We start from the raw sequence: 25417 nt of genomic DNA, 5'->3' as shown, positions 1-25417 counted from the left end.
ATACAAAGCTACAAAGCAACAGGCCAGTAACTGTACACCACACCCGAAATTCACTCCAGGGAACTGAAAAGGCTCACAGGTGACAGTGAAGCAAGGGATGGTGGGTGGGGGGAGTACTGTACAGACAGTGTGATCCAGACACAATCACTCACATGAGAAACACCTCTGGTAACTGCTTATCTACCACCCATATTTACCACTTGCTTACTCCACAATACATACGGCTCCGAAACACACTCACCCGAATGATTAGCCTGACAGCGACAACCCCCGAGGTGGCCATGATTTTGGCACTGTTTGGGATTAAATTAAAGATGGTTGGCATGATGGCTTCGGCACCGTGGTCAAACTTATTCCCCAGTACTGATGACAGGTGCCTGCAACGAGAAACGAGCACCGGGCTGTCACCAAAGTTCTTGGAAACAGTGTAACATATAAAGCTTTTCACATTTTAGAGCCTTTGCATAAAGTCATCTAAGGACAAAAACAAGTCTAAGTGAAATACAAATACTCCCCAAGCACATGCAGAGGACTGTACACATAGCCACTCACCCAGAAGAACTGCTTTTTTAAAAACAAATAAATAATTTCCCAGTAATTACTCTTCAAATAGCGAAAACAAATACTAATAAAACATAAATATGACAAAGCACCCTCAGCCTCTTTTTCTTCTTTTGCTCTTTTATTTTCAGCATATAACATTCAGGCTTCAATATCTGAGGTCAAAATCTTGAACAGCTGCAAAGCCACGCTTCTATTGAATTAAACTGGAACAAACAAAATTTCTATTTATCATGCTATATCCTGCCAGCAAAGTCAATGAAAAGGCTGAGAACAGGAGTTTATAAAATTTCATTTTTCCATATTATTAATAATTGTTTCAAGTTTAAAACAGAGGCTTCAGAGTTAAGTCACTGGGTAAAATTTAAAATCTGTCACACAACCCATTATTGACCAGAGATGTAGTGATGCCACAGGTGTTAATTTTCTGCAAAAATCCCCTCTGTCAATGACGCGTTAACATAACTGGCCAGGAAACACTGTCAAAGTGTAATAGAGAGTGTAAATGGAATCAGCCTTGGAGACCAGGCGACAGGCATGTGGAAAGCCCCAGTGGATGTATTATTCAGTGACCCCTCTCTGAAGCTCTGTGACACAGCCACTTTATTATGTGAGAACCAGGAGCATCGTAGTCCTTACCCCAGCGTGATACAAGCCTCCCGCACAACCTGAGACCGTAGATCCTTAGCCGACAGTTTAAAGGCTCCGTCCAAAAGCCGTAAGTGCTGGAAGAAGTTATCATACTCGGCAGCACCAGCCAAAAGTAAAGATCTGATCTTTTTTAGCTAATGGGGTAGAAAAATTAAGAGACAGACAAAACAATCCTTAGAACAGAAATACAGAATAATGGAAGCCAACAAATATTCAAGGATCAACAACAAAGTTAAATGATACAGTTTTCCAAGAAGAATTAGACCAACTAAACAGTAGCTAACATACTGAAGAAATCTAGGTATCATAAATAAGAAAAAATAATTTTTAAAAATAGTATCTGTGATAAATGCATTATAATTCTCCAAAATGTATTTTTTAATTGGAACATTTTAGCGTATTTACAGACGCTCTGATACTAAGGATAAAAATAACTGAAACCTCATTGTAGCCTGTAAAAAAGCTCCTTCCCTAAGCTCCTCTTTCCCAACACCCCATCCAACCACCATTTACTGAGTGAATCACAGGAAAGAGGCTCAGCTGGTAAAGAATCCGCCTACAACACAGGAGACCTGGGTTTGAGCCCTGGGTTGGGAACAAGGAACCGGGATCCCCTGGAGAAGGGAACGGCCCACTCCAGTATTCTGGCCTGGAGAATTCCATGGACTGTATCGTCCATGGGGTTGCAAAGAGTCAGACATGACTGAGCGCCTTTCACTTTCACAGGAAGAAGTGTCCCCACTGGAGGTCACAGTATCCACATTGTATCTGTTACTGACGGGCTGGAGGGCATCTGAAACAGACAGTAGCCACATTCCCAACCTGCTTCCTGCTGGCCAACCAGTACAGTCACCTTCCCCAGAAAAGACACACCTTCACCAAATGCTGCTCACTTTAATGTTCGGACAACTTGCTGCCATTAATGTACTTTTAAAAACAGAAGGGACAGAAGTACTATGAAGAAAGAAAGGGCGACAGGGATGCTCAGTGTACGCCACTGAGAAGCTGCTTCCCCGGCTAAGGATCTCGAAATTAAACCTTTACAAAGGTGAGGGTAGTGGCCATGCCAAAGTACAAGATGCATAAAAAGACAGAAGTAGGCATGTTTTAAGAAAAGAAGTGAGGTCATCTACTAAAAAGGCAAACTGTGAATATGGTACCTTATATTTAAAGTACTGCTAAAAATTCATTACAACTGTACCTCAATTTTATAATAAAGTATTTATAACATTTAAATATATAATGCAAATGTAATTATACAAAGTCGGCAGCTTACAGCATTTACTCTTTGCTCCCAATCATGCTTGTCATCAGATAGTATTTCCCTAATTTTGTTTATGGACTCCTCAAGGTCTCGGCTGGAATAAATCTGTAAGCAAAATTAATTTACAATCAATATGAGAAAATTTACAGAATAAACAAAGATTATTTCTTAATTACCTGAAGTCAAGAGCATCTGGTAAGTATACTACAAGAAATCATTTCATTTTTCAGAAAAGGGCCTCTGAGATAATATCTAGATAGGGTTGCCACTGAATGAGTTTCCACCGTGAGTGTAAACTCACCAGCTCTGATGCCCGTATATGGACAACCTCGCCTCAAATGCAGCTTTACCATAACAGACGATTTCATGGACAACCAAGAGAGAAGCCCAGTGGGGAATGGGCAGAGAGGCCCGAGTCGCTGATGTGGTTTTTGTAAGACCACACTATGCCGGCAGGCCTCAGAGACGCTGCCAGGTCAGTCCTAGTGTCGCCACTGCACTGCAGGTGCAATCAAGTGAGCATCACAGTGAAGCGAGTCACAAAGATTTCCCCGGACTGCAGTCTATTAACTGCCAATTAAAGTATGCACTGTCTAAAAAGGCCATGTGCATACTTTAATGTAAAAATCCTTTATTGCTTAAAAAAAAAATGCGAACCACCATCTGAGTCTTCCGAGAACTGTGATCTTTTTGCTGATGGAGAGCTGAACTGTTGTGAGAATTACCAAAAGATGACAGAGACACGATGTGAGCAGATGCTGATGGGGACGGGACACCGTACACATGCTCGAGGCCAGGTGGCCACAGACCATCTGTGAAACGGCAGCACTTACACAGCACGACACAGTGAAGCCCAATGCGGCAAGGCGTGTCCGTGCTTGGGACCCTAAACACTTTCAAACCTATTTCCTCATTTATCCTGTATCTTACTCCAAAGATAGCAAGGGGGAGGAAAAAATCCACCACGCGTGAGGCATGGTAGGAAGGTCAAGGACATAAGGATAAACCTGAGCCTGAAACACCTGCCATCTGCTCTGTACACACATGGCAACCAGGCAGCGACCAGGGACTCAGACGGGCATCAAGCGCGGGAGGCATCCTGAGCACGGCACCCGACGGGCCGCGAGCCGGGTCAGCAGGAGACGGTGCCGAGGCACACCGCAGGTTACGGGGAGTGAAGTCACCTCACCAGGTTCCGCAAGTCGTCTCTGCTTCCCGTGTCAGGTGCTCACGGGAAGTACCACGATGGTATAAACTAAGGCTTTATGAAAACATTTTTTATACCTTTCAGACACCTACATTCTTCAAATTTACAGACTTCTCTAAGGAAAATACCGACATAAGCAAGCTTCTTTGTTCTCTCTTGGAATGGAGTCACTTATTTTCGCCTCTTTTGTGTGACCTGACTCATGAACTCACTACTGGAGCAAGCCGTTTCCCACCAGTTCTAACGGGAGGGTCATCCTGGGCGGTGACTGTCACTCTTCATTTCAGCTCTGAGAGGCCCTGACATTTCCTAGTCTGCAACCTTAGACCTCCTGTGGTCTAGGTAGTCACAATCATCCTACCTAGTAAGAAACTCTGCGTGTCACATGCTTGAAAATGAAATCTGAAGAATAAGCCCATCCTTTTTAATCAAACCAAACAGCTTCACTCACCTGGACTACAGGCACATCATCAAATGCTTTAATAAAATCCTCTTCATCAACAGCACCAGCTCCTTCTTTTGCAGCTATAAAAAAACATCGATTTTTAAAATGTAAACAGTGCGCACTGGAGGACTCATATACAAAATCAAAATTATATTTTGGAAGATCTGCAACTTTTTAAAGTCAATAAAAGTTTATAGAGTTTTGTGGCACTGACAAGCATTACTGACTTTCAATATTAAGATAAAGTATAATAGTTTTACAGTATAACATATATTAGCTTAAAGTCATCTAAAGACAGTACCTACTTAAGGAGGGCCAGTGGTACAGACTTTAAAAGATTTCGGTGATTTATATTGTACTAATCTATGTGTGTGCATCCAAATCGCTTCAGCCATGTCCATCTCTTTGCGACCCTATAGACCATAGCCCGCCAGACTCCTCGGTCTGTGGGGTTCTCCAGGCCTGAATACTGGCATGGGTTGTCATGCCCTCCTCCAGGGATCAAATCCGCATCTCCTGTCTCTCCTGCAAGGGCAGGCAGGTTCTTTACCACTAGCACCACCTGGGAAGCCTTTTCAAAGATTCCTAATGAACATGTAATAGAAATTTCAATTCTTCAGGGAATAAGTCAAATTATATCATTGTCAGGAATCCTACATAACAAATCTGTGAAACATTCAAATAAGTTTCAAAGAATTTTACAGTTTCACCTCAACTTCATGTTAGTCTCAAAATATTTTCACTTCAAAGAAAAAAAATTTTCATTTCCTTTAAATCACAATAACTTGTCAATTTTTCATTTATATGTCAGTTGCAAATTGACCCCACAATTGCTGTCATTCAGGAGAAAGCTTTTTCTTTCTGTTAATACGTCACTTCACATATGAAAATCAAGTGCTATTTTACCAGATGTTTTTTCTTCATATTCAAGGTTTCTGAATGGTCATCTACAGTCATCCCTGTAACCGTCATTACTGATTTATATTGATTAGTCTGGGTGCTTTTCCAGAGCTTCCTACCTGACAGCTTAGTTGGCATCTGGGGTTGTGATGGACCACCTAGACAGAAAGGGCTTTAAAGACAACTGGTGCTCATGGTAAACACGTGTCATCATACGTGATGAGTATTTCTCTGCCTTCACAATTACAGAGAGAAAATGGTAACACGCTGTGAGTGGTGCCACCTGCCTTAGGTTAGGCCTGTATCCCACCAGGCTGACGAGCACCCAGCATCTTTCTGTGTGAAGCGGGGCGCCGCAAGACACAGAGGGCTTGGGGCCATACGCAGGCCTGGGCCCCCAGGAGTCTAATGAGAAGTCAACAGGGAAACTCACAACTATGAAGTTAAACAAAATGGAAAAAAGACGGGGTCAAGCCTGAGGGAAAGACAGGGCTGTATCTCTGTACAATCAATCTACACAGGTCGGATCTTTGGAAGGAAAACAGGTGAGGAACGGGAACAAAAAGACATGGTCTGATCACGCAGAAATTTTCTAAGCTTAGTTTGTAGAATACATGCTACTCAAAAACAGATCAAGAAAATGGATTAGAAAGATAGTTCAGCCATTTAAAAGAAAAGCACTGATACACGCTCCAGCAGAGATGAACTCCAAAAACATTATGCCAAGTGAAAGGAGCCAGACACAGAGACAACATATTGGATGGCTCAATTTCTCTGAAATTCCTAGAATAGCTGAAAGCACAAAGAACAGCCTGGAGGGACCGCCAGAGATGGGGAAGGAAGGAATGGGAAGAACTTCAATGGGGTCTTTTCCTGAAGGTGGAAACTGTGTTGAAACTAGATAGAGGTGGTGGTTGCCCAACACTATGAATATAATAAGTGCTAATGAATTGTTATCTTTAAAATGGATGATTTTATGTTGTGTGAATTTAAGCTCTTTAACAAAAACAACAAATATATATATATATACATATATATATATATATATTTAAATGAACCAAGAAACAAAAGATGACCGAGAGGCATGGGATGGCAAGGGGTGGGGTGGGGGAGGCTCAAGAGGGAAGGGATATAGGTATAGTTATGACTGATTCACATTTTTCTATGGCAGAAGTCAACACAACATTATAAAGTAATTATCCTCCAGTTAAAATAATTATAAATTATCCTCCAGTTAAAATAAATTTGAAAAAAATACACTTTAAAAAAATATATAAACCATTAGGACGAACTAAGAGCAGCAGTCCCCGCCACACAGAGACGGCAGTGCAGAGGTTGTGGGCACCAAGCCGACAAGCTGGGACACCAACACCCACGGCCTGTTCAGACAACAAGGAGACCAGCGCAAGGAGGCAGCCTTCTGATGCTGGTCTTCACTCTAGCTTTAACTGATCAGTTCATCCAGCCAAGCTCAAAAGCCCAATGCCAACAGTAAGCATGGTTCCAAAGTAAAAAGTAGTTTTCACTACACTGTAAATCAATGATACTTCAATGAAAAAAATTTTTAAAGTAGGTAATTTGTGTATAAACTTAAATGTGACCACAAAACGAAGGCTATATATAACAAGATCCAGAACCGTCTAAATCAGGGGATGGGAGAGGAGGATAAAGAGATTTATCCTTATAAATTTGTTTTCAAAGCCTCAGGGAGCTAATCTTGACCATTCACTAATTCAGTATCTCACAAGGTCTCACAAGCAACAATCTTACTTGAAGGAACAAAATACATTTTAAAGACAATCTAACTTCTAGACAATCTCAGTCCTGAGACACAGAAATCAGCTGACACCACGCAAGCATCATCAGGTGTGGCAGGGGCCCAAGGCCATGAGCTCTGCTCCGCGGTGGATCCACAGACCCAAAGATTCTGCCTCAGCAGACATGGCCACACGGCAGCTCAGACGTGCGCTCTACCAGCCTGTCAGCATCCACAGAGGAGACCCAATTTACTCAACGAGGAGAAGGTGGACTCACACTGGCCACAGAATCCTGCGCCCCGGAAGGACGCAGAGGGCGAGCAGCAAGCGCGCCTGCTTTAAGCACCTGCACCGCGGCCCACGCAGCACTGCGCTCGGGCTTGGTCCTACCTGAAGACTTGGATCCCAGGGAGGAGGAGCCGAGCCTCCGGGTGGTCCCCATTCCAACGTTTCTCCGTGAGCTTGCTGGAGCTTTGGACGACGTAGAGCTGGCGGAAGAAGGTCTATTACCATCCACAGAATCTTCATCATCAAAATTTTTATCTGAAGAGTAAGCATAGACATTTTTTCTTTTTTTTAATTTTTAAGAACTTTTTCATCTCACCTGAAAACGGCAACTAGTTTTAATTAGAGGTTAATGCTTTGCCTTCTCTTCTGGAATCTGAGATGCCCATCCAGGGTCTAGAAAAGCCTTAGGTGAGTCAAGAATGCAGTTACGAATACCCTGTTTACTTTCACGTATCAGGAATGCTTTCCACTCCAATTTCAGAAAACAGAAAAATCATAAAAAAGAAAGCAGCTTCTCATGAAACTATCACGTAGGAACAGTTACTTTAACAATCTGGTGTATTTCTGGCCATCCTTTCATGTACTTTTTAATAGTTAATGTAAGACTATATTCCATTTTAGAAAATTGCTTATTTCAAATGTACATTTTACCACATGATAAAATATTCTTCATAAATGCCATTTTAATGGTTCCATGGTACTTTGCAATTGGAAAATGATACAAATAAAAAACATTTTCATTGTTAAGAGAGTTAGGGATATCTAATATCTTATGCTTAGAAATAATACTGCAACAGACACCTTTCTACCTGCATTTTTGTTTGAACATCTAATAACTTTAAGAAAAATAATTCCTAGAAGCAATATTACTGAGTCAGAATATAAAAGCTTTTGATGTATACTACCCAACTTATCTTCAGAAAGCTCATATAAATACATACTTTTCCTGAAAATTCAGAGTCTCTTGCCACATTCTTGCCAATATTGAAAATACTAACATTTTAAAATTTCAACCAAAATTTGATAGGCTTCTCCCCCCCAAAATAACCTCTTCTTCAATGTTGCATTTTAGTGAAATTAAGCTTTTTTTTTTTTCATAAATTCATTAACTTCTAAATTTTCTAGATAGCAGCAGTGGTGGTTTAGTTTCTAAGCCATGTCTGACTCCTGCAACCCCATGGACTATAGCCCACCAGGCTCCTCTGTCTATGCGGTTCTCCAGGCAAGAATACTTAGGACTGGATTGTCATTTCCTTCTCCAGGGGATCTTCCCAACCCAGGAATCAAACCTGGGTCTCCTGCATTGCAGGCAGATTCTTTACTGACTGGGCTATAAGGGAATTCCTCAGACAGCAGTAGATTGCATCAATATTCCTCGAGTTGCATTTTAAAAAATAGATTTATAAAAATAAAACCATCTTTGAGCATTTTGAGGACAAAAAAGTCAAAGCCATCACAGCGCACTGTGCAGAGCACCAAGGGCGTCTGTAGCACGTGCGGGTCAGTCAGGGGGAGGGTGAAGGGCTAGGAGTCACTGAAAACAGACAAACAAAGAAAACTAACATCCACAGCTGGCAATATTCATGATTTCGGAAAAAGGGCTTAGATCTTTACCAGTAAGTCTAAAGTAAGTGTTGACCAAAAACAGAAATAATCTGTTTTTCTTGATCTAGTTGCTTCTCAGCTGAACTATCGACAGCCAAGTCTTGCGTCTATCCAAGACCCTAATGTTCCTTACGACTCACCAACAATCCACTTCAAATCATAGGGCTCCTTATATTCAACAGTAAGGGAGGAACCGGGCTTCTCAGGTGGCTCAGTGGTGAAGAATCCACCTGCCAAGCAGGAGATGTGAGTTCAATCCCTGGGCTGGGAAGATCCCCTAGAGAAGGAAATGGCAACCTACTCCAATATTCTTGCTTGGGAAATCCCATGGACAGAGGAGCCTGGTGGGTTACAGTCCCTGGGGTCTAAATGAGTTGGACTCAACTTAGTGACTAATCAATAAAACAACAATAAAGGAGGAATCACATTCTCACAAATGCAGAATCCTATGCAGATTAGCTTCCCTCCACATGCCTTTACACTTCGGATCACCTGGCAAGCTGTGCTCTTTCACAGATGGCTCCTTCAATCCATGCATCAATGTCTTACTGATTCAGATGTTCAGTGGTCTATTAGTACAGACTTCCCATATGGACTCAAAAGTGATTATTAAACTGCAGAGCACACTATAAGGCCCCTCCAAGAGTAAAAGGTGAAAAAAAAAAAATGAAGTCGCTCAGTCGTGTCCGACTCTTTGCGACCCCACGGGCTGTAGCCTACTAGGCTCCTCCGTCCATGGGATTTTCCAGGCAAGAGGACAGGAGTGGGTCGCCATCTCCTTCTCCAGAGGATCTTCCGAACCTGGGTCTCCCACACTGCAGACAGATACTTGACCATGGGAACCACCAGGGAAGCCTGGATCCAAGAATAAGGCTGGCCCACAGCAGGAGGCCGCCCACCAAGCACCGAGAGCGGAAGCAGGCTCTGTCCTCGGGGGCTCCAGGAGCACCCGGGCCGCCAGCACCACTCGGCCGCCGTGGAGCTGCGGTCACCACTCCTGGGAGACCAGTGACAGCCCCAGGCGGTGGGGAAGGCAAGTAACGAGGGGCATGACCACAGCTGTGCTTCACGCAAAAACACACATAATTTGCCTTTTGCTCTCTTTCTAACACAGGTGGGCATGCTGTGTGGAACTGCGTTCAGTTACTGAGAATCATTTTCACAGGTCAGTCTCACTGACTCCCTGCGGTTCCCACCTGCCACGAGGGTGGGTCAGCAAAGACCTTACCTCTCCCCAGGAGCCACACAGAACACATAAAACAGCCACTTTCAGAAGACAGAAGGCAGCACAGAACTGTGACGCCTCAGGCAAGGGAAACAAACAAGGTGCGTTCTTCAATCACTGCAACTTCCTGCCTGGAGAAAATTTCCAGGCCACCCCTTACGGGGAAGAGGAACCCAAAATGAACCTGGCAGTCTTGGGAAGTGGAGAAAATGAAGATCAGACTTCAAGGAGGCTGAGGTTGCAGGGTGGAGTACTGAAAAAGGGGAAGCCCCATAGAAAGAGAGCTCCAGAAATGTCCTAAGTTCTGGGTCACACACATGTGAGTGAAATTCCCTAAGGGAGGGCACAAAATGACCAGGAAACTGCAATTTGAACAACTCGCAAAGTTTACACAAAGAGGAAGATTTTCAAGCATCAGAGTTGGGGTGTTTTCAGCAACTCACCAAATGCATTCAGTAGAGACCCCAGAGAGAGCAGGCCTTAGTAGGGGGGCTGAACTATTACACCAAATTGTCCTCTCAGAGCTTAAGAACAGGCCTTAAGGATATGAGATTTGCAAGTGACTTAACTGCCTTGCCAAACATTCTTTAAATAAACACAACAAACCGCAGATCCTCAATAATGTAGTGGTCACAATACATAGCATCTAATCAAATTTCCTAAACAGCTGAGAAGCAGAGAAATGTGGCCCATAATAAGGTGGGAAAACCATCAAAAAACAGTGACCCACTAAGAAATGAGCCACTAAGAAATGACAGAGACAGTGGAACTCTCAGATATTAACATGAAACCTGCTATATCCATGTTCAAGAATTAAAGGAACTCACAAGTATAATGAAGGAAAAGGAAGCTAGTTCAAAGAACCAAATGGAACTTCTAGAAATTAAGAATATACAGGAGCTGAAATGAAAATATCATTAAAATGGGATTCAAAGCAGGTTAGACACTGCAAAAGAAGGGGGAAAATGAGAGAATTTACGCACACGGCAATAAAAAATTAATCAAATTTAAGCATAGATATCAAAAGGGAAGGTGGAGAAATAAGAGGAATAGTCTCAGAGAGCTGTAGGATGATACTGTCACCAAATCAAGTGTCTGTGCGTCACACACAGTGAGGCCAAATCCCGAAACGCTGGAGTGTGGAGCAGAGCAGTGTTAACAGTGGCCTCCCCAGACCACCTCTGAGACATGGCGGGCCCTTCCCTCCTCCCTCCCTGGTGCAGGGATCACTCCATCACCATGCCTCTCTGTGCCAAGCCCACCAGACCAGCCTGTGTCCGCCAGCCACACGCTGCACAGCTTCCGGCCACCTTGTTGGTCACGAGCTGACCACTGAAGCCAGTGGCAGGCTGAGCCCATGCCACCTGCCACCTCAAACAGCGAACCCAGTAACGGTCATGTCAACCACCTCGGCTTGACCACCAAGGTCAGAGCCTTCACACCTAGCTCCACCTACCCGAGGATGACGGTGCTAGAGCGGCCTGGTGCTTCTTCAGACCCGGCTTCGCTCAGGAGTCACACCTTTCTTCTCAGGGTGAAACAGCAGTGAGGCAGGCAGGAGCTGGAGCTGCCTGCTAAGCCACAGAGGCGCCACAGCGGGCGCCTCGCCCAGGCAAGTGACCCTCAGTAAGCAGGTGCCAGCTGCCCCGCAGCCAACTGGTCAGCACCGCGGTGGCTCCTCCCCTCCCCGCTCACATGGATCAACAGAGCCCTCATTGGGATGGTTTTCGAGATGCCACCTTCTCAGTCTGCTAGCTTCCCAATTAAAGTCATTGTTTCTTGTTCCAAACAACTCATCTCCCGATTTACTGGCCTGTCAGGCGGCGAGCAGAATGAGCTTGGGCTCTGTAACAAAAAGGTTTATTGCAGGGCCCTACAAGGAGATGGGTGGCTCATGCCTTAAAAGCCTCAGACTCCCCAAAAGCTTTCAGCAAAATCCTTTCCCAGGGGAGGTAAGGCAGGGGCGTGGTCAGTTGTTTGCTAACTTCTTGGTTTCAGATCTTTTGTTCTTGAAGTCAGGTCAAGGTCAGGTAATGTCCCTGTAAACCTCCACCAAATGAATGCTATTCTCTGTTCTGACAAGAAAGGGCGAGGTCCCAAAGCACAACTTCCACCCACTGAGGTCCAGGTCCTGCTGAGAGGTGGCAGAACTCAGCTAGCGGCTCCCTCAAGGCCAGGCCCTCGGACCCATACAGCTGACATCACTGAGGGAGCCAGGCGCCCAGGACCCGACGGGCCCTCACGCTGCCCAGACAGTGGGGTACACGTCCCACAGACTGCATCCTTCGCAGATGGCCGCTGCCATTAGGCCACAGAGTTGGGGACGGGGAGAGGTTCACAGCCACCTCAAGGCCTGGGCCCGGCCCGGGCTCTGGGGCCCTGCAGGACACAGCCCCCAGCCTGTTCCCCAGGCCCCTCCAACTCAACCACTGGGATGAGGCTGAGTGAGTGAGAGGGCCCTGGGGAGACGGCCAGCATCCACCTCTCACCTCACTCTCCGCCTGAAGACCACCAGCCCTCCCGTCACTGGTTGAATGGGCCACGCAAGGTCGTTCACGGACAGCTGCTCGCTCGGGAGAGAGGCGCACTGTGGCCCTGACCAGTGGCCGAGCAGGACCCCGCGAGCCGGTCAGCAGGAACCAGCGCCTGCTGACAGGGTGCACGGCACATGCCAAGGGATGCCTGTGGAGGACCGCGCGTGGCTGCGCTCCATCCCCGCATCCTGGAATCTGACAGAGAGAAACCACCCTGCCAGCAGAAGCCAGAGGAAAAAGGACACATGCTATACAGAGGGGCAGAGTGACAACAGGCTTCATCAGAAGGCCTGTGTCAGAAGACAGCAGAATGGCTTCTCTAAGATGGCGAAAGAAAGCTATTAACCTAGCTACACCCAGCAGAAACACCTTTTAAGAATAGAGGCTGAACGAAAGCAGGACTCATGGCCAGCAGATCTCACTTCAGGAAACGCGGAGGCCCTCCAGGCAAAAAGAAAACAGTATGAAATGGAAACTTGGAATCACACTAAGAAATGAAGGGCACGATGAGAGCAAATGTGCAGGTGACGTAAGGCTTTCTCCTTGCACTTCAGTTACTGCAAGAGGTAACTGTCTAAAGCAAGGATTAAAACACGCAACATTTGGTTTCCGTCCTTCTTATAGTCTCATGTCACAGGCAGAGTACCCCGTGGCCAGAGAGAGCACCCATGCTGGCATGTGGACACGGGGATGGGGTGGGGCACGAGGACACATGTTCCTGAGGGGGGGTGCTCCACGGAACACGGCGCAGGAATGAAGGGAATGGAAGCGGGTCAGAGTCTGTCCTCAAGGAGCCTGTAGCTTTAACAGCTCATCACACGCTGCTCACACTCCCTGCAGATGGTACGCTGCACACGACACGGCGGCAGCTGCCTCATCACCAGTGCCCGTGTGGAAGTGGCTCCCAAGGGAGGCAAGGGGGACAAGCAGCCAGTGCAGGGATTTTAGAAAATGAGCTCCATTAGTCCCAACCTAGCCTCTACTCCTCCTATGAAAAAAAAATCTGATGGCCTGACTTACCTAAACTTCTAACCAGGTCAGAAGTAAATAAACAAAAATAGAAGGGGGGTCAGAACTCGGGAGTTAAGCACGGTGACGGGAATGAGAAGTGACGCTTGAAAGCCCAACAGATAAACAGACACGATAAAAAGCAAACACGCATAAAGAAAAACCCTTGAACCCGCAATGCCCAGAACACCAGTGCCAGCGCAGGGGTCAAGTCGCACGTCCCAAGGCCACAAGCTAACAGCAGGATACCAAGCACGCATCACCACGACGCTGTGACAGCAAGCTTACACGGCCGTGCGTGGGACCTGTGCACCAGCAGAGAAAGCGATTCACGTTTTCTATCTGAGTCAGAAATTCAGGGGAACAAGGAAAAGGGAATATTCATTTACAAGGTTAACAGTTGGACACACTGCTTTACGTTTGGAGATACTTCGCCCAGAAAGGTGTTTGGAGGACAAAAGTCAATTGAACCTATTATTTGAAATAACCAGTACACCATCTAAAAATAAACATGCCCTATGGTTCCTAGCTTTTGGGACACCCAGAAATTAAAATCAAATTCAGAATGGGTTAGGCCCTACAAAAAGCATCCACCCAGTTTCAGTGAACTGGGGTTAAATTTCTCTGATGTAGAAGGTGCCGTTCCCGACCCGGACAAACAAGCTGTGTTGGCTGCTGGGCTGTGCAGAGGGCGTCCACTGTGGGTCCAGTCCAGGGTGAGGGGCCTCATGGTCTAAAATGTTTCAGTACCTTTCAACTACATCAATCCATACTGAACTCTGCAAGTCACTTAAATTCCCATTTTCTTTAGGCTTTTCAGCTAAGCAGACATTTGTTAGAATAGAGGCTCTTTTTCTAGAGCTTTAACTAAGGCAAACACATGTGTGAGAATGAGTATTTTTAGCTATGCAAGCTTGTGCTATTACATCAATTTAAAATTTTTCACACATCAAGATAACATCTGTTACATAGAAAATGTTCTCAGAGAAGGATCAGTTCTCCCTGAACCTAAAGAAATAATTAATTCCATCTCCAGACACCACTGCAAGGCTGTCATTCTGAGGGTCACTTCTCTCAGTTCCTCTAATGTTTTAAAAATCACCCGAGTTCCACTCCCCCTTTTACAGAATTGGAACAAGACATTTAAAAATTACACATGAAATTTCTACAGTGTGACAGTGTACTTTTCATCCAACTCTCAATCACTCCTGGTAACCCAATTAACAGGCACGGGGAAATGAAAACAGCAGTAGAATAGCATGCCCCAAAGAACTGTAGATACAAAAGAGATTTTAAAACACAGGAGAGCTGAGACCTTTTGAAAAAATTCAAAGTTCAGAGTAGTACAGTCAACTTGTGGACTCAGCAGCAAAGTAGCGTAATTCTCAAAACTGAGTAAGTTTGTGAACTTGCACTGAAATCCTGAACAGTGGCCCAGATGCTGGACAGATACTGGCAATTAGCCACGAGCATAGGCAGGGCAGAAGCAGCCTCTCCACCAGCCTCCCAACTCAGATCTGAACCCCTAAGGAAGGCCCAGCAGAGCCCCAGCAGACTCAGGACTCAACTGTAATTAGGCTGGACTGGGACGATAATAAGCAACAAGTCACACACAGACTCTTTGGGTCAAAAGTCATCAAAGACCATTACACACCACTGTGGCTACAGTTTCAGGTACCGAAGAGGCAGAAAAACATACCAGTCCAAAGACTGACTTCAAGTTAGGTGTACAGAACTCGGAATTACAAATTTTGACTCATACTGTCCACTTAGAAATATACACATGCACCTGTGAGGACAAACAAAATGTCACAGAAACTAAGAGATACTTGTTCTCCATTATCCATCTGCCAGGGAGGCCGGACCCTGAACCACCAAACTGTTCCTGTCGTCACTCCTACAGCAGATTCTGACTCATGAGAAGCCAGTGGGGAGAAAATGCCTCATTTCTACACAAAGACAACCAGCTCTGTCTCCCTACATGAGGGTCGCCCCGTGGAAGCTCTCAGTTTCACCCACTCCCTGTTACTGAAATTCTCCTCCCAGGGAATGAGAAATGTGGCACCTAGTAACTGGAGTATAATTAGTGCTCCCAAGAGGGGGCTGCACGGAGCCATGATAACAAGCTCAAAGGCAGGTTGCTTCTCGTAAACCCCCGAGTTTCTCGTCTTGATCCGTCACAGATCTGAGCTGCTGCTGCTGGCCCCGTATGCCCAGCACACGCCTGTGTGACTGTGACTACACCAGTCTCTGTGATCCTGCCCGACTCTCCTGCCCTGGACTGCACAGCCGTGCATGTGCCTCCACTCCTTCTCACCCTGGAACGATCTGTGTGCAGGTCTGTTCTGTCTCTGTGCCGGGGGCAGAGACCAGCAGGGACTTCTCTGGTGTTGCTAACACCCACAGCAGAGCCCGGGCCAACAGACAGTAAGGCAATCAAATACTTAACTCTGGCAGTCCACAGGAAAGAAGTCAAAACTTGTGAATGAATTCTAACCATCCTTCATGTACCTTTTTCAGCTTTCATGACTTCTAAAAAATGCATAAGGCTTCATTAGATAATAAAGTCAAACAAAGTTATAAAAATGTCTGAGGAAGAGAGTAAGGTAAATACAACCCCGAAAAGTGAAAGTGTTAGTCGCTCAGTTGGGCCCGACTCTTTGCGACCCCCGTGGACTGCAGCCCACCAGGCTCCTCTGTCCATGGGATTTTTCAGGCAAGGATACTGCAGTAGTTTGCCATTTCCTTCTCCAGGGGATCTTCTTGACCCAGGGATCAAACCCAGGTCTCTTGCACTGCAGGTAGGTTCTTTACCTACTGAGCTACCAGGGAAGCCCCCTAAATACAACCCTAAATGTTTTTTAACCTTCCTGATTTCTCACCAGTCAGAAATATCTTTATTCTTTTTTTCGGATAAAGCATAAACCTATTTAAAATTAAAGCCAAAGTATAATCCCCAAAATAAGACTATTCACAATGATATATGACATATACACATGCATTTCTAGACTTCAGTGTATATACAAACCTATCAATATACACACATGTGCACAAAAACCAATCAATACACACACGTGCACAAAAACCATTTGGCCCACTACCAATATTTAGCATTTTTCTGTATCAGTCTAATCCATTTTAAAGACTATTATTATACTGCTCACATTTATAATATTTGACCAATGACTTATAGACAGGTCCATTATTTCAAATCTTTCACCCTCGTAACACCACTGCAGTCACGTGTTTAAAGTGCAACACTGAATGCACACTCATATCTATACATAACTGTGTGCCGGGCCTGTGTTCGGGGCCCTCGTCAAATCCTCCTGACAACCCCAAGAGAGAAGTACCATCATGACTCCACAGTAAAGATGGAAAATGTTAACATATCCAGACACAAGTGCCTAAGGTGACACAACTAATAAATAAGAGGGGTGAAGGTAGAGTTCAGGTCTATGTCTGTCTGACTCAAGATCCTAGGATCCGAGTTGTGATGATAAACGACCACACGAAACAGCAACTCACGTAAAATGGCCGCTGTGCGCTGGGCACCTCTGCTCAGACCTTCCTGTGCATCATTTTCTCTAATTCTTGTAACAGACGCTCGCTTACTTAAGAAAATTACTTAAGGTAATTTCTTAAACACAGAGCCATCAGTATCTCTTATGACTATAGACACAGCAACCCTCAACAAAGTATTAGCAAACCAAAACTAGCAACATATAAAAACTATCACTATGGCCAAGGAGGATTTAGCCCAAGAATGCAATATTGGCTTAATATATAAAATTTAATTAATTTATTAATACATCATATTAACAGACTAAAAGACAAAAACACATGCTCAACAGATGCACTAAAAAATATTTGCAATACTAGGGGTGGGGAAAGACCTTTCATGCTAAAAATACCACAAATAGGGGCTGGAAGGGAACTCCCTTGACCTGATGAAGACCAGCTACAAAATACAAAAAGCACACTATTAAATCTTATTTAACAGGGACAGACTATATGCTTTCCCCCTAAGATCAGGAACAAGACAAGAAGCCCGCTCTCACCAATTCTATTCAACAGTATACTCAAGGTTCTAGCCAGTACAATTAGTAGAGAAAAAACATGTGGATTAGATAAGAAGAAATAAAATTATCTCTCTTCACAGATGACATAATCTGCATATATAAAGTTCTAAGGAATTCACTAAAAAACTAGCAGGACAAATAAATTATTTCAGAGAGACTGCAGGATTAAACCAATACAGAAAAACTCACTGTATTTTTACACATCAGCAGTGAACAATCCAAAAATGAAATTAAGAAAGTAACTCAATTAACAATAGCATCAAGAAAAATAAAATACTTAGGGGTAATTTTAACAAAAAGAATGTCTGCATGTTTGCTGAAAACTATGTAATGTTAATGAGAGAAACTGAAGACCTACTAAATGGAAAGACATTTCATGTTAATGGATCAGAAGACTATGGCACAGAACTAATTCAGATTATGCAGTAAGAAGAAATGTATGAACATTTTTTGAGAGACAGAAGTAGGCATTAAACCACCTTCCCTACAGATGGTTCCAAAATGAAAGGATCTACCTGCCCGCTTGTCAAAAAGCCCTGGGATGGTCTCAACGACAATTTTCTCAGGGTCACAGAAGAAATGCATCACTTACAAAGTAAAGGAAAAAAGCTAAATTAGGTATCTGCTTCCTCTAAAAGGCATCAACTTTTAAATTCTTCCTAAACTCTCTGTGGCCTCCCTGTGACTTGGAAGTTCAAGTTCAGGGCACAGGGTCACCTGAGAGTTGATCTGGTCTCAGTACTCCCTTTGTTGCTTCTAAAATAAAACTGGATGGATGGCTGGGAGCAAGTCTCCTCTCTGGAGGGGGTGGGGTGTGGGAGGGGTGTTACTGGATAGAACACTTTCTCGGAACACCAAGAGCACAACACATGCAGCTTCCTTCCCTCATCGCTTCAGCATCTATTTACCAAGTACACCTCTGTGCCGGGTACTCTGCAGGGAACTGGGAGGAAGGCAGGAAGGCGTGGCTTTTATCCTGGAGCTAATGGTCCAGCGTGGGAAACAGACACACACAACTCACAGCAGCCGTGACTCAGTGTGATGCTTTGCTCAAGGCACGCACAGGATGTGCCAAGTGAACACCGCAAAGGGGCACAGAGAAGAGAGACAAGGAAACTCAGAAAGGAGCCGCTGTCCCCTCCCACCCACACTCCGTGACTCACTCCACTGCTTGGGTCTGCAGCGGAGGACCTAACGTGAACCGGGGCTGTGAGATGCTCCAAATGGGCACACAGCCTACACAGAGCAGGCACATGGTAGACAGAGAACACGTTCCGAAGACTCCTCGTGGACAAACGCAGGAGGGGCAGGGGCTTCTGGCAGGGACGGTGAATAAAGCAGCGAGCGGCCAAGGCACAGAGATGGGTCCAGGAGCCCCACAGTTCTGGGGCAGCCCCCATCCTGTGCACCAGGGAACACAGGGCCGAAGGCAAAGTCTCCAAGTCATGTCCAGAAGTTTGAGTTATCAAGTTGGCATCTCTTGCCCTGTTTGGATGCCCAACTTAAACTAACTATGTTAATACAAAGCCTTCCCCAAAGAAAAGAACCCACAGCAATATAGCAATAGCAGGTATAGAAGATCAGTCTTGAAGAAGAGTCTCTCTCTACACACCTCAAAAAGACTATAAACTTCTCCCTGGAACCAATCAAAAGGGACGGCACAAACAGACGGCTACTTCATCATCCTGAGTATCAAAGGGTTCTCGGGGGACCAGTAGGGAGGACCGGGATGGACCAGCCTTTCTGCCAGAAGAGCTGGCCACGGAGCTCAGGGAAGACTTAAACAGTCTCTGTATTAACACGGACTGGTGAGCCTCACGAACTCTGGCCAGATGGAAGTCCCGGCTTTACATTCTACCAGACCCGGCTCTGGACACATCCAGGGTAAGAGAAACGCAGGAAGAGCCACCCCAGAGGGCACCTCTCCCTCTCATGCTCCCATCGCCCGTGAGGGTCCCGGAGCGGGGACCTGGGACCATCCTGTTGCTCCTCCGCCAGCCACCCAAACCCAGGCCAATCAGCTAGAGGAGGAAAAGGGACACAGGAGGCTTAACTCACTGGTCACCTAAGCCACACTCTCTCTTCCAGATGCCACAGGTGCTCTGGGGTAGAAGACAGTCCTCATACAGCTTGGAATCCATCCTGCTTCAGCCCCTACACACAGTCTGGTAGAAAGTTAAAGTCAGTTCACTACTGACTCATATTCACGAAGCATGAATTTTTAACTCCTTTCAAGCCTTTTCTTCTAGGAAACAAGATTATCAAAAGGATTATCAAAGGATTACCCTAAATCCTATGAAACACAGATCAGTCAAGCCCAAGATAGTTCCAAAAGAGATTCCAAGAAAGAACCACCATAGCAAACAAAAATCCACAGTGTTTTTTAAAGAATTTAGCACTCTTTCCTAGAAAGTATCTCTGCGTAAATGTTCAAGAGTCTGAGTCTGTCACATTTTCTGCAACTATTACTGTGTCTTCTTTCTCTAGTGCAATCTTCATTCAAATCTGAATTCCTATCTTACCATTTGAAAGTTAAAATCACATTATAGTTAGTTGATGGTTTTCTATAGTTTTTGTAGGAATACGGCCTTTGAATAACTATAACACACACAGACCTAAAACCAATTTACCGCTGCTAAGGCCCTAATATATTTTATTGAACTTATCCTCATAGCTACTTGGGAATTCACAATGCTGTAATTATTTACATAATTACAAAGCGGTCGAAATGCTGCTGTGACTGCCTATCCTAGCCGCACTCAAACCCAGTTCACATTTCTGTACAAAGAAACCCAAGTAAACTAAAGATACCAAACAAAAACTTTAGGATTAAAAAAGAGGATCTTTCGATTGTTTTCTTTTCCAATTTCATTTTTATAAAAATCAAATGTATACACTTACTCAGCCCTTGAACCTGGCTGTAAGAAGAGCTCGTGAAGCCCATTCCAACTACTTTACTATTTTTTCTGTCTTGCTCAATCAATTCTCGCAACTCCAAAGACTAGTGAGTAGATCTGTTTTCAGTGTCTGGGTATCTGTGCCAGAGGTGGCTGTGTGCAGAAGTGGTACACTCATGCATGCAGCTGGGTGACGGCGGAGTCTGGACCCAGCCTCTGTGCACGTCCACCAAGAGGATGGGCCAGGGAGAGCCTTCCGACCTCATAGTCAACGATTTCATGCTGGATAAAGGCCTGGCATTTCTAGCACAGTGTAAACCAGCCAGTGTGCGGTCACACCGAGAAAGCCGAACAGTAACCGGAGTTCAGTCTTCCCCGTGTGACTCCAGCTTTGGGAGGCAGCACGCAGACAGGTAAAATGCACAGGTTTCAGAGAGTTCTTCTCCAGACTTCAAAACCTGGAACGGTTTCTTAGTTTGGACAAGTTACCAAACTTCTCTCTGCCTGTCTTTCATCTGTAGAATAAGTATCACTCACACACCCATGATCTGTGTATTCATAAGATGTTCATGTGTCCCTGAACCGGAGGCTGACATTCAGAGACTGAAGCACTTCCACTCTCAGAGCTGACAGCCAGCAGCATGGTGAGGCTTCAGAGGCCCAGGGAAGGGGCCCTAAGAAGTCTCCGCACGGTTGCATCTGGAAACTGAGCAGATGTTAATTAAGCTGGGTGACAAGGAGCGTGGACTCCAGTGGGATCCACATGTGTCCCTGGGCCGAGATAACCCAAGCGGCAGTCAGAACTGATCCCGAGACAGCACAGGCACAGAGACTGCCAAACTGATCCCGAGATAGCACAGGCACATAGACCGCAGTAATTACTAATTATAACGACCCTAATTGTCTACATGGTAATAAGTTATAGTAGGGCATTTAACTAGGCAGTTACTTCTCACAAATCCACCAGCAATGCTGGAGACTTCCCTGGGTCAGGAGGATCTCTTGGAGAAGGGAATGGCAATCCACCCCAGTACTCTTGCCTGGAGAACCCCATGGACAGAGGAGCCTGGCGGGCTACAGTCCATGGGGTAGCAAAGAGCTGGACACGACTGAGCGACTTTCACTTCACTTCTCACATTTATTTTCAGTGAACATATGTGGACATGTTTACTATTTCATAGGAAAAGGGGAACGTTTTAAGCACCATGAACTACTGTGAAAAAAGTCTGCATACTGATGACTGAAAACTGAACTTCCAGGAAGTGGCAACTAATCTTTCAACACCTCAGATAATCTCTGAATGTCATAGTGACAAAAATCACAATGGATTGTTTCACTGATTCAACATTCTTTTCTCCTTTTGACTATACAACTTATGCTACCTTTGAACTTGCCCTAAAGGGGTATTGGTGCTTAATTAATGTCAGAACCCAAACCCCACAAATATCAGACCTACACCTTGCATTCATCTGGAAATGTCATTTTAATTATCACTGTACCAACCCTGACCCAATTTTTCTCGACAACCACTACACAGGAGCAAAAACAAGTCAGCTGGAAAAATCTAGAGCCAAATTTGGAAGAGGTTCCCGACGAGAACATCTTCCCACATTAAAGTGACTGCACCCAGAGCTGTCTGCCTCTCATGCAATAATCCCTCAAATCCCCCATCCCTGATTTAATGACTGCATTCTCAAGAACCCAAGAGAAGCAAATATCACATTCCAATACAAAAAGACAGGGAAATAAAATGACAACTGAAAAGAAACACCTATATTCTAGTAAACTATAATTCTCTAATACCAGCCCCATCCCTACTCCAAGATACAAACCCACTTGGAATTCACACACAAATAGAATTCTAAGCTCTAGTGTCTAAAACTGCAATCATTTCTCCACCCTCTGAACTGCTCCCTCCCCAAGAGCCCTGCTCCAGCCAGCCCGGCACCACACGGTCAGGCACAGTCTCCCCACACATCATCCTGAGATGCGGCCAGGGAGTTCCCTGCTGGCTCTCACCTTCACCACCACGCCCACCACACTGAGGCTGTCCTCATTCCGTTCTGCCTCATCTCTTAGCTGGATTTCTGCTATTAATAGTGTCCAAACCACTCTCTTTGCCTCCAAGTTTTTTTTAAAAAGTAACAATAGATGTTTCAAATACACAGAACGTTAACCTTAAGAGAACCTAATCTCACCACCTAGACAGCTTTGTTGTGCAGTGGTAAAGAATTTTGCCTGCCAAAGCAGGAGACGTGGATTCGACCCCTCAGTTAGGAAGAGACTCTGGAGGAGGAAATGGTAACCCACTCCAGTATTTTTGCCTGGAAAATTCCATGGACAGAGGAGCCTGGAGCCTTGTGGGCTACAGTCCTTGGCTTTGCAAAGAGTCGGACTCGACTGAGCATGCACGCAGAGTCAAAGAAGAGGTGAGATTCTGACAATACAATGAATTCCACCACCTAGACAAACTCTGCAACCTCTTTCAAATGAACAAAATCAACAAATGTATAAACATGGTTAAATAATTGAAATATTAGAAGAAAACAAAATGAGATTAAAAAGCTTCTCTACCCAACTCCCTTACTACTTTCCAGCATTTTGTTTTGTTTTGTTTTGGCCATGGAGGCTTATGGAATCCTAGCTCCCCCAAACCCCAGCCCCCTGTGCAATGGAAGTACGGAGTCCCAACCACTGGAGCATTAGGGAATTCCCCATTTGGGGTTTTAATGAAGCTTCTATTTTCGAATAGGATCCAAGTTACAGAAAAGTTGTGAAGACAGTACAGGGGGTCCCCGACTCCCCATACCCTGTCTCCCTGTTGTTAACATAAATAATAGTCTGGGACATTTGTTATAATTAATGAACCAGTATTGATACAACATTATTAACTCGAAGTCCACAAGCAGGTTTTCTCAGAGTTCCCTATTTTCCCCACCATCCTTTCTCTGTCCCAGGACCCTATCCAGGACACCACACGACATTTAATCACCACCACGCTCCTCTGGGTTGTGACATTTCTCAGACTTCCTTGTTCTAGACAACCTTGACAGTTCAAGGAGTGCTGGTTGGGTAGTTTACAGAAAGTCCTTCAACTTGGGTTTGCCTGAGGTTTCCAAGTGTAGATAGAGCTTATGGGTTGAGAAAGAAGATGCTCAGAGGTAAAATGCCATTCTCCTCACATCTTGTCCAGAGCACACGTGGTCGACACGTCCGCTGACGCTGACCTCAGTCGCCTGGCTGAGGCGGTGTGTGTCGGGTTTGCCTCTGGAAGGGCACCGTCCCCCTTCCTACACCGTCCCCCGCGAAGGCGACACCGCATACAGCGCACAGAAAGCCGGGAGTCACGCTCCCCGCCTCTGGGGGGACGGCCACAGAAACCATTTGCGTTCATTCTGCATGGAGACTTGCTTATACACTCAGTCACTGATTTGCAGCAGTACAGCCTCATCAGCACTGATGCTCTGGGCTACAATCCGGCACCACTTCACGGCTCTAACTGTTCTCGCTCTAGTCCGTGGCTGCTGCCTGTGACCGCTGACAAGCCTCCATCACTTTTGTTTTGTCAGCGCATGTTCTTACTGTCTGGCGCTACAGGACACCCAAGCTTACTGCATATACTCCCTGTTCCAGCCCTAGGATCTGCAAACCCCGCGGAGCCCGGTGGTGGTAGAAACCAAGACAGGGGCACAGACTGGCAGCTTCTTTTTAAGATATCTTATTCTACATCTGATTCTGTATCTTATTTCTCTGGAGGGAACTTTCACATCTAACAAAAACATCAACCACATCATGTCAAAACCTAAACCCAACGCTCCCCTCCCATTAGACTGTGTCCCTGTAACAGATCTGTGTGCGCTCAGGCACTAAGCCATGCCCAACTCCTTGCAATGCCATGGACTGCAGCCCACCAGGCTCCTCTGTCCATGGGACTGTCCAGGCAAGAACACTGGAGTAGGTTGCCATTTCCTCCTCCAGGGGATTTTCCCAAACCAGGAATCGAACCTGAACCTCCTGCGTCTCCTACATTAGCAGGCAGACTCTCCGCCACTGTATCCCAATAACACACAAGACAGTATTTACGGGCCATGCCAACTGGTTACATGCATCACCTCATTCACTCCTCGCAGTGGCACAGGAATCACTGAACTCCCCCACCTGGAACACGAGGGAACCGGGTCTCACAGACCAGCCACCTGCTCAGGCCCCCCTACACACACACACACACACACACACACACACTCAGACAAAGGGATTCTGAAGTCCACACACCTACCCGCACTTGTCCACTTATGATTCAGTCACCTAGACCCCAAATCTACTTGCAGGACAGGTGACAGTTTTTGGATAATTTAACCAGTCTGCACCAAACTGGGAACTTCAAGGAAAAACTTGCAAACTTCTCAGAGGTAAATTTATTTCACTTAAAAGGCAGCATTTATTCTAAATGACATCATTTTAATTTTCTTTTTTTGTAACTGGTGTTAGTGTCCCTTGTTTTCTGAAATGAGAGAGAGGATGGAGCTCTTTGGCTGTCATGATGTTACATGTGGTACCATTAAAGTTTCACCCTGCCTCAGTCTCTGCCCAGTTTTTTAAAGTTGAAATCTGAGATGTTAACAGCCTGCAACAAAAGCCTCAGCTTGTTAGCATGGCCTAGAAGGCCCTTGCCATCTTCCCCTGCACTTCCCCTGCAAGAATACCACACTGCTTTCAAAAACAAACTCACCACCTTCGTACGATGATTTCCAATCCCAGAATACCCCACATGCCCCCCCACTCATCCATCACTGAGCAAACAGCTGATTAGGGATGGCATATTTTCACAGTGTCTAAAACACTATTTGTCTAAACAGGCTAATGCCTATTTTAATAATAGCTCTTTGAATGCTTACAGATTTTAATTATTCCCTAAGGCATCTATATTAAAAATGGCACAATTTCAGAGTCAAAAAAACAAACTAAAGTCAGGATTTTATCACAACAGCTGGGT

At 45.2% G+C, this 25417-nt stretch overlaps 1 protein-coding gene across 5 annotated transcripts in view; it reads right to left on the bottom strand.

Moving 5' to 3' along the window:
* Positions 1–25417, bottom strand: part of CLASP1 (cytoplasmic linker associated protein 1) — a 266484-nt gene that overhangs the window by 108013 nt on the left and 133054 nt on the right. For all 5 annotated transcript variants that reach the window (XM_065931368.1, XM_065931366.1, XM_065931370.1 and 2 more), the window contains exons 9-13: positions 7176–7328; positions 4135–4208; positions 2489–2581; positions 1201–1346; positions 242–377 (exon numbers count right to left, since the gene is read on the bottom strand). In XM_065931368.1, the coding sequence (XP_065787440.1) occupies positions 242–377; positions 1201–1346; positions 2489–2581; positions 4135–4208; positions 7176–7328 (602 nt within the window). The remainder of the gene's footprint in view (positions 1–241; positions 378–1200; positions 1347–2488; positions 2582–4134; positions 4209–7175; positions 7329–25417) is intronic.

The sequence above is a fragment of the Muntiacus reevesi genome, chromosome 3 (genome assembly GCF_963930625.1).
Source record: "Muntiacus reevesi chromosome 3, mMunRee1.1, whole genome shotgun sequence".
Classification (NCBI taxonomy): domain Eukaryota; kingdom Metazoa; phylum Chordata; class Mammalia; order Artiodactyla; family Cervidae; genus Muntiacus; species Muntiacus reevesi.
This window is presented reverse-complemented; position numbering and strand designations above follow the sequence as displayed.